Here is a 15177-nt window from a genome sequence, read left to right as displayed (position 1 = left end):
TTTTGGGTAAGCAAACTGGTAGTCACTTACCAAGAAATAATTCTGGCAGTGCAAATGAAAACTCGAACTCGAACCAATCATAAACTACGTTTTCCGTGACGTGAAAAAGGGCGAAAAGAAGATGATACAAAGCAAATCAAGTGCTGGATTTTCTATCAGCTGTTTGTTTGTTTTTCATATTTTTACCCTGCATTGCGGGAAAGCAGACTTGAGCGCTATGCATCGGTGTGCGCCTTCTGACGTACACCTGACCCACGCTGCAGCCGACGGCAATGTCTGTTTCCGGTTGTCTACTCTACTTATGACTAAAATTTGGTACTACTCATTACTCGAAATCGATCACTGGGTAGAGGCAATTACCCGCACAACAACGTGTCGTTGGTCCAACGTTAGACCATCGGAAACGTCCCGTGGGCCCTCCGTTGGTTTCCGACGTTGGCGCGTAACAAATTTGGCCAGCGGGCCACCTTGGGCGAATCGTCAGTCACAAAAATCGGTTGGTTAAACGTCGATCCCTCGGTGGCACACTGTTGGCCAACCCTTTCCCGACCATTTGCCACCTGCGACCAACCTGCGACCAAACGCTTTCGTTGGTTCGACGTGGGATCCACGACGCAATTTACAACTGTCCTCACTGTGGCGAAAAAAGGCTTGGCTAATCGTAGACCCAACGTTGATGCACTGTTGGCCAACCCTTTCCCGACCATTTGCCACCTGCGACCAACCTGACGACCAAACGCTTTCGTCGGTTCGACGTGGAATCCACGACGCAATTTACAACTATCCACACTGTGGCGAAAAAAGGCTTGGCTAATCGTAGACCCAACGTTGATGCACTGTTGGCCAACCCTTTCCCGACCATTTGCCACCTACGATCAAACGCTTTCGTCGGTTCGACGTGGAATCCATGACGCAATTTACAACTATCCTCACTGTGGCAAAAAAAAATGCTTGGCTAATCGTAGATCCAACTTTGGTGCACTGTTGGCCAACCTGACGACCAAACGCTTTCGTTGGTTCGACGTGGGATCCACGACGCAATTTAGCCTACAACTATCCTCACTGTGGAAAAAAAGAGTTGTTTAATCGTAGAACCAACGTTAGTGCATTGTTGGCCAACCTACGACCAAACGCTTTCGTTGGGTCGACGTGGAAGACGCAATTTACTATCATCCCCTCTGGCGAAAACGATTTGGTTACTCGTGGGCCTAGCGTTGGTCATCATTTGCTAATCTACGACCAAACGCTCACGTTTTGCTCTGACAAGGGTTAGACATTACGACCTCACCAAACCGAAAACGTTTCTTAACTTTGACCACATGGTGGCGTGTTGTTAACTCACTTTTTTCGAGTTAATCTGTGCTGAAAATGATGACCACGAAGACGTGGGATCGAGGCCTCAATTCGCAGTAAACCTTATCACTTACCATACTAGCATTCCACTCGGTACAACATTGCTAGAAAAGGCACTCATACAAGCAAAGAGTAGGACAGATGGCAGTTAAGTTTGTTTTTATTTCTAACCATCACAGCAAAAACAAAGAACATGCTAAATATAACAGCGGTCTAGAAAAGGGCATGAGGCAAATTAAATCAAATTTCCTGTCTTCCTCTTCTCAAACTTCTCAGTCCTCATCTCTTGCGTATTTCAGCCAGTCTGAAATAGCGGCATGGATATTTGAATTTGTTGCTGTGGACAAGTTATGGGTTCTTCGTACTCCATCTAAAAATAATAATGTCATTGGGATAAATTGCCAATAGCTGGTCCAAACCAATATGTCTAGTGGAAAAAGTTGGTTGCTGAAGCCACGTAACTAACTCTAACAAGCAACTTTTTCCCATAAAGCAATGAACTAATCACACTGAAAAAGTTCTGAAAGTATCTCCCATGGATAAACTCAGAATTACATTGATTACAACAGTCTGGAAAAGAAAATGAGAATTATCCTGCTACAAATAAACTTTGAAATCATTTCTTCAAAGATTTTGCGAATTACTTCTATTACAAATACAAAATTATGATTTTTCGTCACTGTAATGAACACCTTTTTCATGCAACCTTGCATTAAATTAACTACAGAAGCTTTGTTTGTAGGCCTAGTTATTATTCATTAAAAACTGAGAGTTTGTTGAAAAAGAAACATAAGGTAAAGGGGTAAATGCTTAAGCTGACCATGCTTGTGCTTGTAGTGAAAAAGGATTATCGAAATCTGATGTAGCCTCATCATCATCCGTCATCACCATCATCCATCATCATCAGCCTATTCCTCACAAATAGAGCAAGTTTTCATCGACCTGAATATTCAAAACAATTTACTTTAAAATGTGAAAATGACCTTAATGACCTTACAAAAACTTGACCCAATAATTTAGTGTTTTTTTAGATTTTTTGTTAAAACTAATTGCTTTTAATCAATTAGATCGTACCAAAATTGCAAAATTGCGATACAAGACAGTAGTCTGAGCCACAAAACTGGCGACATAAAAATAAACAAATTATTGAGGGTGAGCTTTTTTTATCAATGTAGGAGGAAACATTTTGCTTACCAGTGTCCATTTAAAACAAACTGACTTAAAATAAGTAATGGTATTGAATTGACTTTTCATTGATCTATTAAACAAGCATCTGGAACCTTTTCGTTACTTTCAGAATCCTTACAAAAAACGCACCGCGCAAGCTTGCTACAAAAAGTTGACTTCATCGAAAAAACAGGAGATAAGCTATTTAGTATTATCGAAACTAACACAAAAATCAATGCACTGCACAGTACACACCCAGGTGTGTCCTAAAATCTAAATTTATGAATAATTATGTATCGGTATTGCATTATAATTAATTATAGTAGGCTACTACATTGAACTAATTGAACCATCTCATGCTTTATCAAAAATGCTAACAACAATAAAAACAGCGATATGCAGTACCTAGTATACACTCACCAATGCTTTTCCAGGCGACTAATGATAGTATTCGAGGCTGGAGCTTGTAGGCTTAAAATCTTTCGCAATTTCATTGGTTGGACTTTGCTGACATACCAAAGCACCGCAATATTATCTTTGTAATTCGTACAAGCCCTCAAGCCGTTACAACTCACTGTGAATAAATTTGAAAGCAGGGCAGCATGGGGAAAAAATGAAAAAAGAAGAGGATGACCTAATTAACACCAATGCATGACCTAATTAACAAAGAGCTGTTTATTGCCAGCCAGCAAAGCATGCTTTTGTATCAACATCTGTGAACGTTGAATCAATGAAAATCAATTTCTGCTCTGTTGTCCGGGTGAATCTAGTAGTTAAACTTAATTCAATTCAATCAAACTTTGGATTTAATTAAACCACAATTCTATTTGGGTTAAATCACTGGCGAACAAAATCAGGCATTTTACATTGATTCAACATCTTCAAACATTGGATGAATGTGAAAAAATTGGACTTTGCTTTTCAATAGAAACTTTTAGGTCGAAACGAAATACTTCGAAAATTCGAAGCAAACGAGATGAGAACAACAAGTTTTGTGGCTAAAGGAAGTAATTTGTATTGAACACTCGAAAGTCTGAATGGTTGAGAAATAGTTTTGCCCACCACAAACATTCATATGATCATTTGTAGGCTACTTTATGGGGGATATTTGCGGTTACTGTAAAAACATGATGAAATCATTTTTTTGGTCCAAATTAAATTATTTTATTTTGATGTAGTTAATTCTAGTCAAACGTTAAATACGGCAGATGTAGGCTAACGAAAATCCTTATCCTCAAACAAGACAAAATTTTTGCATTTTGAGTTTTCTTGGTTGTATTTTCAACAAAATATTATTTTTATATGAATTTTTGGCGACGGCTTATATTTCATTTTCAAAAATTTCCGATATCCAACCGATTTACTGACTTATAAACTATTGAAAAGCTGTAAAAACGTTTATCAAAAGATGAATTTCTTTAATCAAATTTATGCAGCATTTGGTCATGCAACATCTTAATATAGGCTATTTGTATGAGTGATTGTAACACTTTGTTTCGTGAGACTTGTGTTTTCTCTAATTGAAAATTATTTGATTCAATTGCGTAGGCTAAGCATTTTGAATTCTATGGACTTTGAGTCTGATTGCAAATAAATAAATAAAATAAAATTAAGATTTTTTGGCAAAAGGTTTGCTCACAACCGAATGCCCACGGCGACGAACGCGCTGTGGGGCCCACCATTGGCTCAACGCCGCGTCAACAAAATATTTTTTATATAGCGTTTTTGTTAGAATAAACCTTTGTTCACTTTAATTTCGTCAAATTGTAACATATACTGGCCAATGCTTCGAATTATTTTGTTGTGAATACGAAAAATGATATTTGTCGTAGAAAGGTTGATTCACAACCGAATGCCCACGTCGACGAACGCGCTGTGGGGCCCACCATTGGCTCAACGTCACTTCAACAAAATATTTTTTATATAGCGTTTTTGTTAGAATAAACCTTTGTTCACTTTAATTTCGTCAAATTGTAGCATATACTGGCCAATACTTCGAATTATTTTGTTGTGAATACGAAAAATGATATTTGTTGTAGAAAGGTTGGTTTACAACCGAATGCCCACGGCGACGAACGCGCTGTGGGCCCACCATTGGCTCAACGTCGCTTCAACAAACTATTTTTTACATAGCGTTTTTGTTAGAATAAACCTTTGTTCACTTTAATTTCGTCAAATTGTAACATATACTGGCCAATGCTTCGAAATATTTTGTTGTGAATACGAAAAATGATATTTGTTGTAGAAAGGTTGATTCACAACCGAATGCCCACGGCGACGAACGCGCTGTGGGGCCCACCATTGGCTCAACGTCGCGTCAACAAACTATTTTTTACATAGCGTTTTTGTTAGAATAAACCTTTGTTCACTATAATTTCGTCAAATTGTAGCATATACTGGCCAATACTTCGAATTATTTTGTTGTGAATACGAAAAATGATAGTTGTTGTAGAAAGGTTGATTCACAACCGAATGCCCACGGCGACGAACGCGCTGTGGGGCCCACCATTGGCTCAACGTCGCTTCAACAAAATATTTTTTATATAGCGTTTTTGTTAGAATAAACCTTTGTTCACTTTAATTTCGTCAAATTGTAACATATACTGGCCAATGCTTCGAATTATTTTGTTGTGAATACGAAAAATGATATTTGTTGTAGAAAGGTTGGTTCACAACCGAATGCCCACGGCGACGAACGCGCTGTGGGGCCACCATTGGCTCAACGTCGCGTCAACAAACTATTTTTTACATAGCGTTTTTGTTAGAATAAACCTTTGTTCACTTTAATTTCGTCAAATTGTAGCATATACTGGCTAATGCTTCGAATTATTTTCTTGTGAATACGAAAAATGATATTTGTTGTAGAAAGGTTGATTCACAACCGAATGCCCACGGCGACGAACGCGCTGTGGGGCCCACCATTGGCTTAACGTCGCGTCAACAAACTATTTTTTATATAGCGTTTTTGTTAGAATAAACCTTTGTTCACTTTAATTTCGTCAAATTGTAGCATATACTGGCCAATACTTCGAATTATTTTGTTGTGAATACGAAAAATGATATTTGTTGTAGAAAGGTTGATTCACAACCGAATGCCCACGGCGACGAACGCGCTGTGGGGCCCACCATTGGCTCAACGTCGCTTCAACAAAATATTTTTTATATAGCGTTTTTGTTAGAATAAACCTTTGTTCACTTTAATTTCGTCAAATTGTAACATATACTGGCCAATGCTTCGAAATATTTTGTTGTGAATACGAAAAATGATATTTGTTGTAGTAAGGTTGGTTTACAACCGAATGCCCACGGCGACGAACGCGCTGTGGGGTCCACCATTGGCACAACGTCGCGTCAACAACTATATTAGCCGAGTGGTTAGCGCGTTGGGCTCGCAGTCGAGAGCCTGCATGTTCGACTCCAACCACCCGCACTTGCTGTTGTTTCTCTGGGCAAGAAACTTAACGATAATTGCCTCTACCTAGTGATCGATTTCGAGTAATGGGTAGTACCAAATTGAAGTCATAAGTAAAGTAGACAACCGGATAACAGACATTGCCGTCGGCTGCAGCGTGGGTCAGGTGTATGTCGGAAGGCGTACACCGATGCATAGCGCTCAAGTCCGCTTTCCCGCAATGCAGGATAAAGATAAACAAACAAACAAACAAACAAATTAGTCATATTAAATTTTTGTTGAAATGAACTTTAAAAATTCTTCATTTCACAGAATTATAATACATACTTGCCATATCTCTTAATTCGTTTGCCAGAAACACCAAAATTGAGATTTATTCTCAAAAGGTTGGCTGACAACCGAATGCCCACGGTGACGTACGTGACGTTGGTTCTTCGTTGGTTCAACGTTGTGTTAACAACTTATTTATGATATTGACGTTTGTTGAAATAAAAATTTATAAAAGCTTCAATTCACAGAATTGTAATGGGTACTTTTCATTATGTAAGATTATTTCACTCGGAATATCAAAATAAACAATCGGTGGCTGGAGGTTGGTTTTCAACTGAATGCCCACGACGACAAATGCGACGTTGGCCCACCATTGTCTTAGTATTGTGTCCACAACCAAGTTTTACACAATATATATTTGGTAAAAAAAATGTTTTATGTGGTTTATATCACCAAATTATAACATGTTGTACCCTTTTTTACTGATTCTTTGTCCAGTTGAAGAAATAATGTTAGTTGGCAAATGGTTGTTTTGCGGCGAAAAGCCGACCGCGACGCTCGCGACCGTTGGCCAACGATCAGCCGACATTGTTTGCTGTGCGGGTATAGTGAAGTTTCTTCCCCAGAAAAACAACAGCAAGTGCGGGTGGGGGGGGGGGGGGGGTGGAGTTGAACATGCAGGTGTTCCAGACAATTGTTCACCTAATCAAACGTCATATAAAAACCGTCCAGGTCTACTGAATCTTAGCGTATTACGTCATGGAATTTTTCCTAAAAATGAGCCAAAATTGCACCATCGTTCGTAAGACTTGTATCAAACCTGTTTAAACATGAAACATGGCATCACCACCTTTGAACACCTGTTTGAATTGCGTGACAATGTCTTTCACTATTACGTCACAGTACTGCGTACGTGAGTTTGAGATATTGATATCTATTCTGGTCATTCGTGAAATGGTTGCTTGAGAGTTAGTCGCACATTTAACTGTTTTGCTTAGTGCTTGTCAGCTGGACGAAAATTTCCGTCTTTTATCCAAGTAATCTGTTCTGTAGTGACAAGTTTTAGTGGTGTACGGCGTTGCATTCCATTTTCGACAGCCAGGTGGCTAATTTTACAGAAATACAATTTTGAATAGACGTTTCAAAGGAGTGTTTCTTTTTTGGTCATTACATGCAGACAAACTTATGTTACAATTTTCCCACGAAGAGATTATGGTTTACCGCTGTGACCAGCAGGCTCTCAACTGCAAGCCCAACGCGCTAACTACTCGGCCACTGCTGCCGACTAAGTTGGCAGCTGGTCGGCTTTTTAGGGGTTAGGGTTAGAAAGTAGTCATTTGATTGACGTGGGTTCGATTCTCACAACTGCTATTGCTCTTTTTTCTTCTGTAATTACCAAATAAAGTTCAAAACAAAGATTAACTCTCTGGCTAAGTGCGAGAAAGGTCACAATTGGACAGTAGCCTCTTATAACATGTTCTGATTGGTTGGCGGTGTCATTCTAGTCATTTGCAGTGGCAGAATTTTTTCTTGTTAAAGTGGCTACCAAGCAAACTAAGTTAAAACACAGTGTAAACGCCTGGCTCGTAGTTCAGGGTTGCCAAACCAAAAAATCATATTGAAATGAAATATATATTCATATTGATAAAAAATTTAAAATGTGCTAACAGCGAAAACATATTTTTCAAAATTTGATCAATAAAATATCACAAAACCTTTTCAAAGCCAAATGAGTGGGGGGGTGATTTTGCATTGATCACCCCCCCACTCCAATTAGTGGGGGGGTGATCACCCCCCTCACCCCCCCTTGGATAGAGCTCATGACGAAATAATACACACACTGCAAATGCACAAAGGTCACAGAGAGCCACTTAAAGTGGCCCACTTTGGATGTCGTCAGTTTAAGAGTTCACTAAATATCTACCGTACTGTTACAAATTTCTATAGCCTAAATTTTGTTGATTTAAACCACGAGTTTTTCCTTAAAATATAATGGTTTCTGGATGGTAATTAGCCTACTTGTTTGGGATAAGCTAGGGACGGTACATTACGGGACGCGCAACTCCGTTGTTCCTTCAACATTAGAAGGGTCAATTGCCAATTTGACACTTTTTTTACGCTTTACTGCTGGCTTGCTTTCAACCAAAAACCTTAAATTACTTTAAAACCAACTTCACTCTTCTTATATAACCCATAAAAGGTAAAATATTTTGTAAATTACAAAAAAATGTAACCCTTCTAGTGTTGCGGATAAGCCAAAAGCGGATGAAGTTTCGCATCCCTATGATCTACAATCCCTAGGATAAGCTATGCAAAGATGTGGTTGAGGCTGTTTTTCATAAAAACATATTGTTGTTTTTGATTGATTGAATCTTTATCCTCGGACTGGGAAAGCTTCTTGCAGAGCTTAATCCTGGCAGTTTCGCATACTTGTAGAGGCTTCGAATCACTGACGCAGGCCCGGTCACTGAGATTGACAGAGTGAAGTTTCCGATTGTTGAAGTCTTGTTGCCGGGGAACTATTCCATCCATTAGATGCCGCTGAATGGAGAGCAATCCTTAACGTGCGTTGCTCAAGCGCACACCCCGAGAGTCGAACCAGCGCCGCTTGATCTTTGTAAACGCTAAACGGCACACCAGATGTTTTGGAAGCTTTCCACGTCACGCTTCATTGCACAGAGTTGCGGGAAAGGTCTATTCCTAAATAAGGATGAGGTTGAGGTTCAAAAGTGAGAAAAACTAACTGGTAAAGGTGATCAGGTACTATGACACTTCCTCAAATGGGCGATCAACCTAACACAGAAAGCAATCATTAAGAAAATAAATCAATAGTTTTTTTTTCAAGTCTAAACCTTAAACCATTTGACCAGGTTAAGACACACAATAGTATTCCAATTTTTTTTTTTTTTTTTTAAACTTTTAACCCAATTAACCAAATTTCTGCAGTTTAAAAAAATTTTTGAAATACTATTGTGTGTGTTAACCTGGTCAAATGGTTTAAGGTTTAGACTTGAAAAAAAAAACTATTGATTTAAGGATGAGGTTCTATCATTTATCACACTTCTGCAGGGAAAACATTAAAACTGGCAACTGCGTCCTGCGATGCCAATTAACATGTGTGTGCTTGTGTAACATATTTGTTACGCTGTGCATTAGTGACAGTGGTGCCACAGCTTGTGTTTTAGCACAAGATCTTGTGTTTGTACTTTTGATCTTGTGTTCTTGTGCTTTCCGATCGATTTTTGGCTAAATCTTGTGTTTTTTTATCAAAGTCAAATTAATCGTTGCTACCATGGTTTGAGTTTGGTAGAGAATTAAGGACTGGAACTAGAAGGTTTTGGTAACTAGGTTTCTGGTACCATACTTAGGCATATTGACCAATTTTACTCATTGAGTTATTAAGCCTGACAAGATTAGCTAAAAATTTGATCTGAAGAGTCCAGAGAGTATGGTATGTGCTCGTCGTCAGACTCAGAGTTTGTGTTGCTCGATACTACATAACAAAAGCAGCGAAAAGAGTACATCGGCATCAAATAATGACAATCATTCAAAATCCGAAACCAAATCATTCAAAACCAAGTTCGAAAACGAAAAAGTGGTAGGCCTATAAACAGCCTTTTAATCGTCAATGGTTGAATGATCCTGATTTTAAAAGTTCGATACAAGAAGACAAAACTGATCGATATGTAGCCTACGGTAGCCTTTTGTGAGATTTGTGATATAATTCAATTTTTTTTTTCTTTGTCAGAATGCAAAAGAAATGATATTGTGAAAAAGAAATACAGTAACAAAACTAACAAAAGGAAAAGGTGGCAAAACCTTAATGGTTTAAGACGTGCATGAAAGGATCTAGTATTGCGGTATATGCATCAATAAATATAGTTAACCACGGCCACCAAACCTGATACTTTAAAATAAGTTGATGAATTAGTTAAGAATCAGTCGCCTCCTCGTTCCTGGAACAACTGGAGCGCCAATTCTTAAAGCAATGAGAACACGACTGAACCCAACATCACAAAAACAAACTAATATACCGGTACACAGTTATACACACATATTGAAATTACGTAACGGACTATCAAAACAAGGACTATTTACAGATTTCATACAGAAATAAAGTGTTCGCAGCAACGATATTAAGTAGCCTATATATTGCAGAACAAATACATAATATGGCAGCTCATTATCAAGATAAAATAGTTAAAAAAGCTTTGTATTTTAAATTAATTTCCTGCGCATGTAAGAGCATAAGAAGCATGATGATATAGCAGCGTGTTTTTGGTATTTCTAATAAGAGTTGAATCATCTTTTATAGCGTCAATGAGGGATGGAGTGTTTTTGGTATCGTTAATGAGAGGTGGAGATTCTTTGGTAGTGCCGATGAAGGATGTAGTGTTTGAGTTGTTTCAAGCATCTTTTCCAAACCAACCTAAATAATAATCTTACGAAAAGTCAAGCGATCCTCTGAACGAACATAATAGCTTATAATAATCAGGGAGTAGTTGGATGCAAGCTGGTAGTAACATAGTGATATATTCTTATCTGGCAAATATTAAATTATACAAAATGGTGTAGTAGCTTATTCATGGAAGAGTAAAGATAGTAATCATCATCCTTATCCGGTCGGGTGTAATATATAAGATATACGTATAGTAAGATATGTTATTGTATAATATAGTAATATACATAGGCGTCGAAATAGGGTGGGCAAAATATGTTTCGCCCACCCTGTTTTCATGACACTTATGAAGTGTTCGTTACAATTATTTCTGTTTTTCTTAAACGCTGGATTATCCAACCAACTGCAGCGCAACTTCTTGTTTTACGTTATGCCTCTCGCTAAGTATCCGACAGGACAAAGCAATTCTGCAACAATGCTGCATGAAAAAAAAGGGGTACTCACTGCACTGTTGTTATTGCAACTGCCACAGCTAGCAATTCTGGCAATTCCTGGTGAGAGAAAGCCACGTTTGATCTTTTCTCCAAATGGTCTCACTTTCGTTACGTCACAATCAAACTTCAGTTCCCGGTCAGCGTAAGGGAATGTGAATATGACATCATAATGAACATGACAATAAAATAACCGATACAAACTAAAGACATACTGAAACAATCGCTTTTACAAATCAAAATGCGGCAAATCCGAAGGCGCCACTTTAAAGATAACAGGTCACGAGTCACACGCTTTTTAGGTCGCAAAGGAAAACATAAAAGAAGTTTGTTTAGTTTGGCAGCGCTCATAAAATCGCAAGGCGCAAGAAAGAGAACATCCAACCTATTAAAGCTTAATTGCTGCAGCGACGCAAACGCAATCTTTGTGGGAAAGACTAACCACACTCTTCGAAATTACCGTCTGCATTTGCCGAGGTGATTGTAAGGACCACAAGATTACAAGAAAAAAACTAATTTTCTTAGACTACACCAGACTAGGATGTTGATTCAATCTTACTATTGTTGGATGCTTTATTTGGGTTACTTCCTGCTTCGCCGGCGCTTAGACACGTGCCCAGCTGGGAGAATCTTTTATAGAAATATTACCCTATTTGCATTGATTTAACTCCAATAGACGTCAAATTTTTGTAAGCATCTACTCCTTGTTGCGCCTCGCTTTCCGTTATCTCGTCCAGCTGATACAGCATCTGATGATAGATACCGATTCTGACTAGTTCATCAAACAGACTTTGTGTTGCTCGCAGTATCCCAATTGTGCCGAAATTATGTTGGCATATAAGCTTACGTAAATCGAGGCAATCTTCTCGCAGGGAGCTCTTGATATGTTACCTGTACCTGATTGAGCAATTAACGTTATTTTATGATAATTCAACGTCGCTAGATGTCGAATTAATGTAAAACAAACGTAAATTTCTTATTGGTCATTGTTACGCAATATAACCCGCCGGGAAAATTAAATCGATTTGTGCTGACTCGAACGTTGAATCAACCCAAAGTTAACTTACTTTCCCCCTTCCCGTGAGTTTTTTAACGTGAATTACCGTAACAGCGTGCGTATCGCGTTGCTCGCTTTATCACTACTTTTGGTATTATTACATCACAACAAATCAAACAATGCGTTCGTGATAGACTACTCTAGTATATTTTTCGCTTCTCATTTTACATGTTTCAGTACAATCTTTTCCTACTAAGTTTTCACAGCAATTGCCTAGGCAATTTCAACTTTTGCCGTTTGGCCTCGGCCCTCGGCAACGTTTTTGCCGAAGTAAAAATATGCTAATTTTGAAGACTGAACCATTGCGAATTTGCAAACATATACAAAACACATTCAGTGAAATCTGTTTGAAAACTCTCGCCCACCCGGAATTCCTCTTTTCTAAGAAAAAATCGACGCCTATGGTAATATATGATATGTAGGATAAATTTACAAAAATGGCATTTGGAAAGGCATGCTATGCCAGGATAGGCTATGGTGCAACAATCAATAATACAGTCAGATAATTAAAGAGTTACAGCATAGGTTGTTAGAGGTTAATTTTCAAAACGCAAGTGCTTTTTCAAGTTACTGCAAAATATTGAAAAGGTTTCAATTTCAGTGATGGTTTTCGAAGATATTAAATTAAAGTTTCGAATCGATATCGTTTCGAATCGAATCGATATTTCGATATTAAATTAAAGACCACGAATCGAAAGAGAACAGTGATTAGTAAGCAATAAGCATGTAGCCTATCTTCTCTTTTAAACTGTTGATTTCAGAGTCATGTTATTCTTCAAATTGGCACAAAATGGGTCGCAAAGGTTCAATTTTGCAATCTTGTGCTTTTGTATCCAAATCTTGTGCTTTTTTTTCTTAAATCTTGTGCTTTTTCCGAATTTGCTGTGGCAGCATTGATTAGTGATAAAACAATGGAATTTTAAGATTAGATACAAGATAATCATGTCAAGATACTGTAAACTGAATCCTACGGTATTTTAGGATTCAAATAGTTTAGTTTAGGATATGAATCAATTTGGATTCGCTATTCTAAATTGCCCATCCCAAGGCTGGACATTCAATGGCATGCCTTAAATTATACAAGATTTGCTTTGCCTTCTCATCCACTAACCTAATTTAAATTTTCAACTGCTGGGCATTAACCTAATTTAAACAAGGGTAATTCCATCAAATAAATCTTGTTTCGATTTTCTCAGTTATTTGAACAATTTCATGTTGTAACATTTGTTTTGAGTTTGCCATGCTGATGGATCACATAGCAGGACCAGGTGGAGATACGTCCTCTCCTTTAAAACACTTCACAAATGCTAAAAGAAAAATCAACAATATATTTGCCGATATCACTCTGTTTATTAAAGAATTTGACAAGTTTGTTGGAGAGGTCGGGGACAGTAATGAAACTATGGCTGTTGATGAGGTAACAAATGTTTTAGCAAAATACATGGTGGCTTAATGCTGTTATTTTATCATTGCACTATTTTAATGAATGTTTCAGCAGCTGCATTGTCGGAGTTAAAGTATTGTAACAAATTGTTGGGCCTCTGTTTATTATTAGGCTACCATACTTTCCAAATCCTTAACTATTGAGTTGGAGTTGTAGCTTAGATATCAACTGATTTCAACCATGAGATTGAGATATCTTCAACTCATCCATCAAATGGTACCGGTACCTTCATAAGCTTTCTCAAGAATGTATTAGGTTCTGCTGAATATTCTTGTCCGCCGGTGATTTCTACAACTTGTCTGCCTTAGATTAGGAGTGCAACCTATTTCGTCCCCTGAACACTTTGTACCCCCATTTCGTACCCTGAAACAATTGAGAAAAAAATACAACAGGGCCGAAGTCGCTGATCGGAGTTGCCGCAAACATTTCAAAATTTGTGTATTTGATTTGTGTATTGACTGACAGTAATAAGTTTTAAAATATATTCAAGAAAAATCGGTGAACTGTTACGTAGCCTATATCTTAGCTATAAAACTCTGTTATTAACCTATGTAGTGTTACCAATGCTACTACAGCTAGAAAATTCCAATGGAATTGTTCTGCAGCGGTCTTTCTTCTTCACTGTTATTGTAGGCTGTGTCACAATGAGCAAAAGTCATTCATAGGGGCTGTCATGCAATACAGCCGACTGCGGCTCTGTGGTATTTTTTTCTAAATCATTTCAGGGGACGAAGTGTTCAGTGGATGAAATATTGAAATAGGTTGCACCCTAGATGTAGAGCTAGTCTTCAAGTTTTTATAGGTCAATGCTCAGACTTTATGCAAAATTCTTATCAGCAATATTTCTTGTCGTTGTGTGAGACTTTGCCTTGTTTTAAAAAAAAAGTTGTGAGAGAGAGAGAAACCTTTTATTTCGTGTATTGCGAGAATAGTATGGTACAATTATACAGTAGGCCTACACAATACGAATGAAATAGCAGCATACATCCAAACGCTAGTAGAGGCCAAAAGAGTTTGAAATACTAACCGAGTGGAGAAATGTTGGCTTATAAAAGTTGGCAACCAAACTTGTCCTACTGGTGCTGTAGTTTCAAAGGCCATTTTACGGCTTCTTGGCTGCTATGGCCGTCAGGAGCATAGAGGCCTGCATATACAAGCAGGGTTGAGAAAAACCCGTTTTTTTTTTAAAAGCCCAACCCGTTCGTTTTTTTTTTTAAAAAACCCAGGTTTTTTTGGGTTTTATTGTTTTTTTTTAAAAAAGATGCAAAAAAAGGTAGACTCATGCTTATTTTACATCAAAACTACTTTTTACGAATGAAGTGCCTTTCACTCACAGTACATGCTTGCATAACTCAATAAAATAATGCACTAGGGCTGTTGTTGCATGAATGTTGCATCATCCATTAATTTCAAGATCAAGTTGGATGTTGCATCATCCACTGATTTCTATGCCAAGTTGATGCTATCGTGGTAGAAATCACATTATTGTATCATTTGCTTTTGATTTGAAGGCAATGAGCATTTATGCCATCATGTTTAAATATTTTTTATCATTTATATATACAGTATATTATATATAGTAAT

The 15177-nt window shown here is 37.9% G+C and overlaps 1 protein-coding gene and 1 long non-coding RNA gene across 3 annotated transcripts in view; one reads left to right on the top strand and one right to left on the bottom strand.

Annotated features, from left to right (window-relative positions):
• Positions 1-1501: 1501 nt before the first annotated feature.
• Positions 1502-3023, bottom strand: LOC145771305 (uncharacterized). The gene is made up of 3 exons (XR_014289191.1): positions 2941-3023; positions 2174-2295; positions 1502-1723 (listed from the first exon to the last, which is right to left on the bottom strand). It is a non-coding gene; the product is annotated as an uncharacterized LOC145771305 (long non-coding RNA).
• Positions 3024-13383: 10360 nt separating this feature from the next.
• Positions 13384-15177, top strand: part of LOC145769965 (mitofusin-2-like) — an 80429-nt gene continuing 78635 nt past the window's right edge. The window contains exon 1 of one of the 2 annotated variants that reach the window (XM_082581530.1): positions 13384-13566. In XM_082581530.1, coding sequence (XP_082437656.1) covers positions 13390-13566 — 177 coding nt within the window. In that variant the 5' untranslated portion in view covers positions 13384-13389. The remainder of the gene's footprint in view (positions 13567-15177) is intronic. The other variant, XM_082581531.1, reaches the window with a different exon arrangement.

Source organism: Aplidium turbinatum, chromosome 5 (assembly GCF_918807975.1).
Source record: "Aplidium turbinatum chromosome 5, kaAplTurb1.1, whole genome shotgun sequence".
NCBI classification, from domain to species: Eukaryota; Metazoa; Chordata; class Ascidiacea; order Aplousobranchia; family Polyclinidae; genus Aplidium; species Aplidium turbinatum.
The sequence above is the reverse complement of the archived record's forward strand: the minus strand, read 5'-3'. Positions and strand labels throughout refer to the sequence as shown.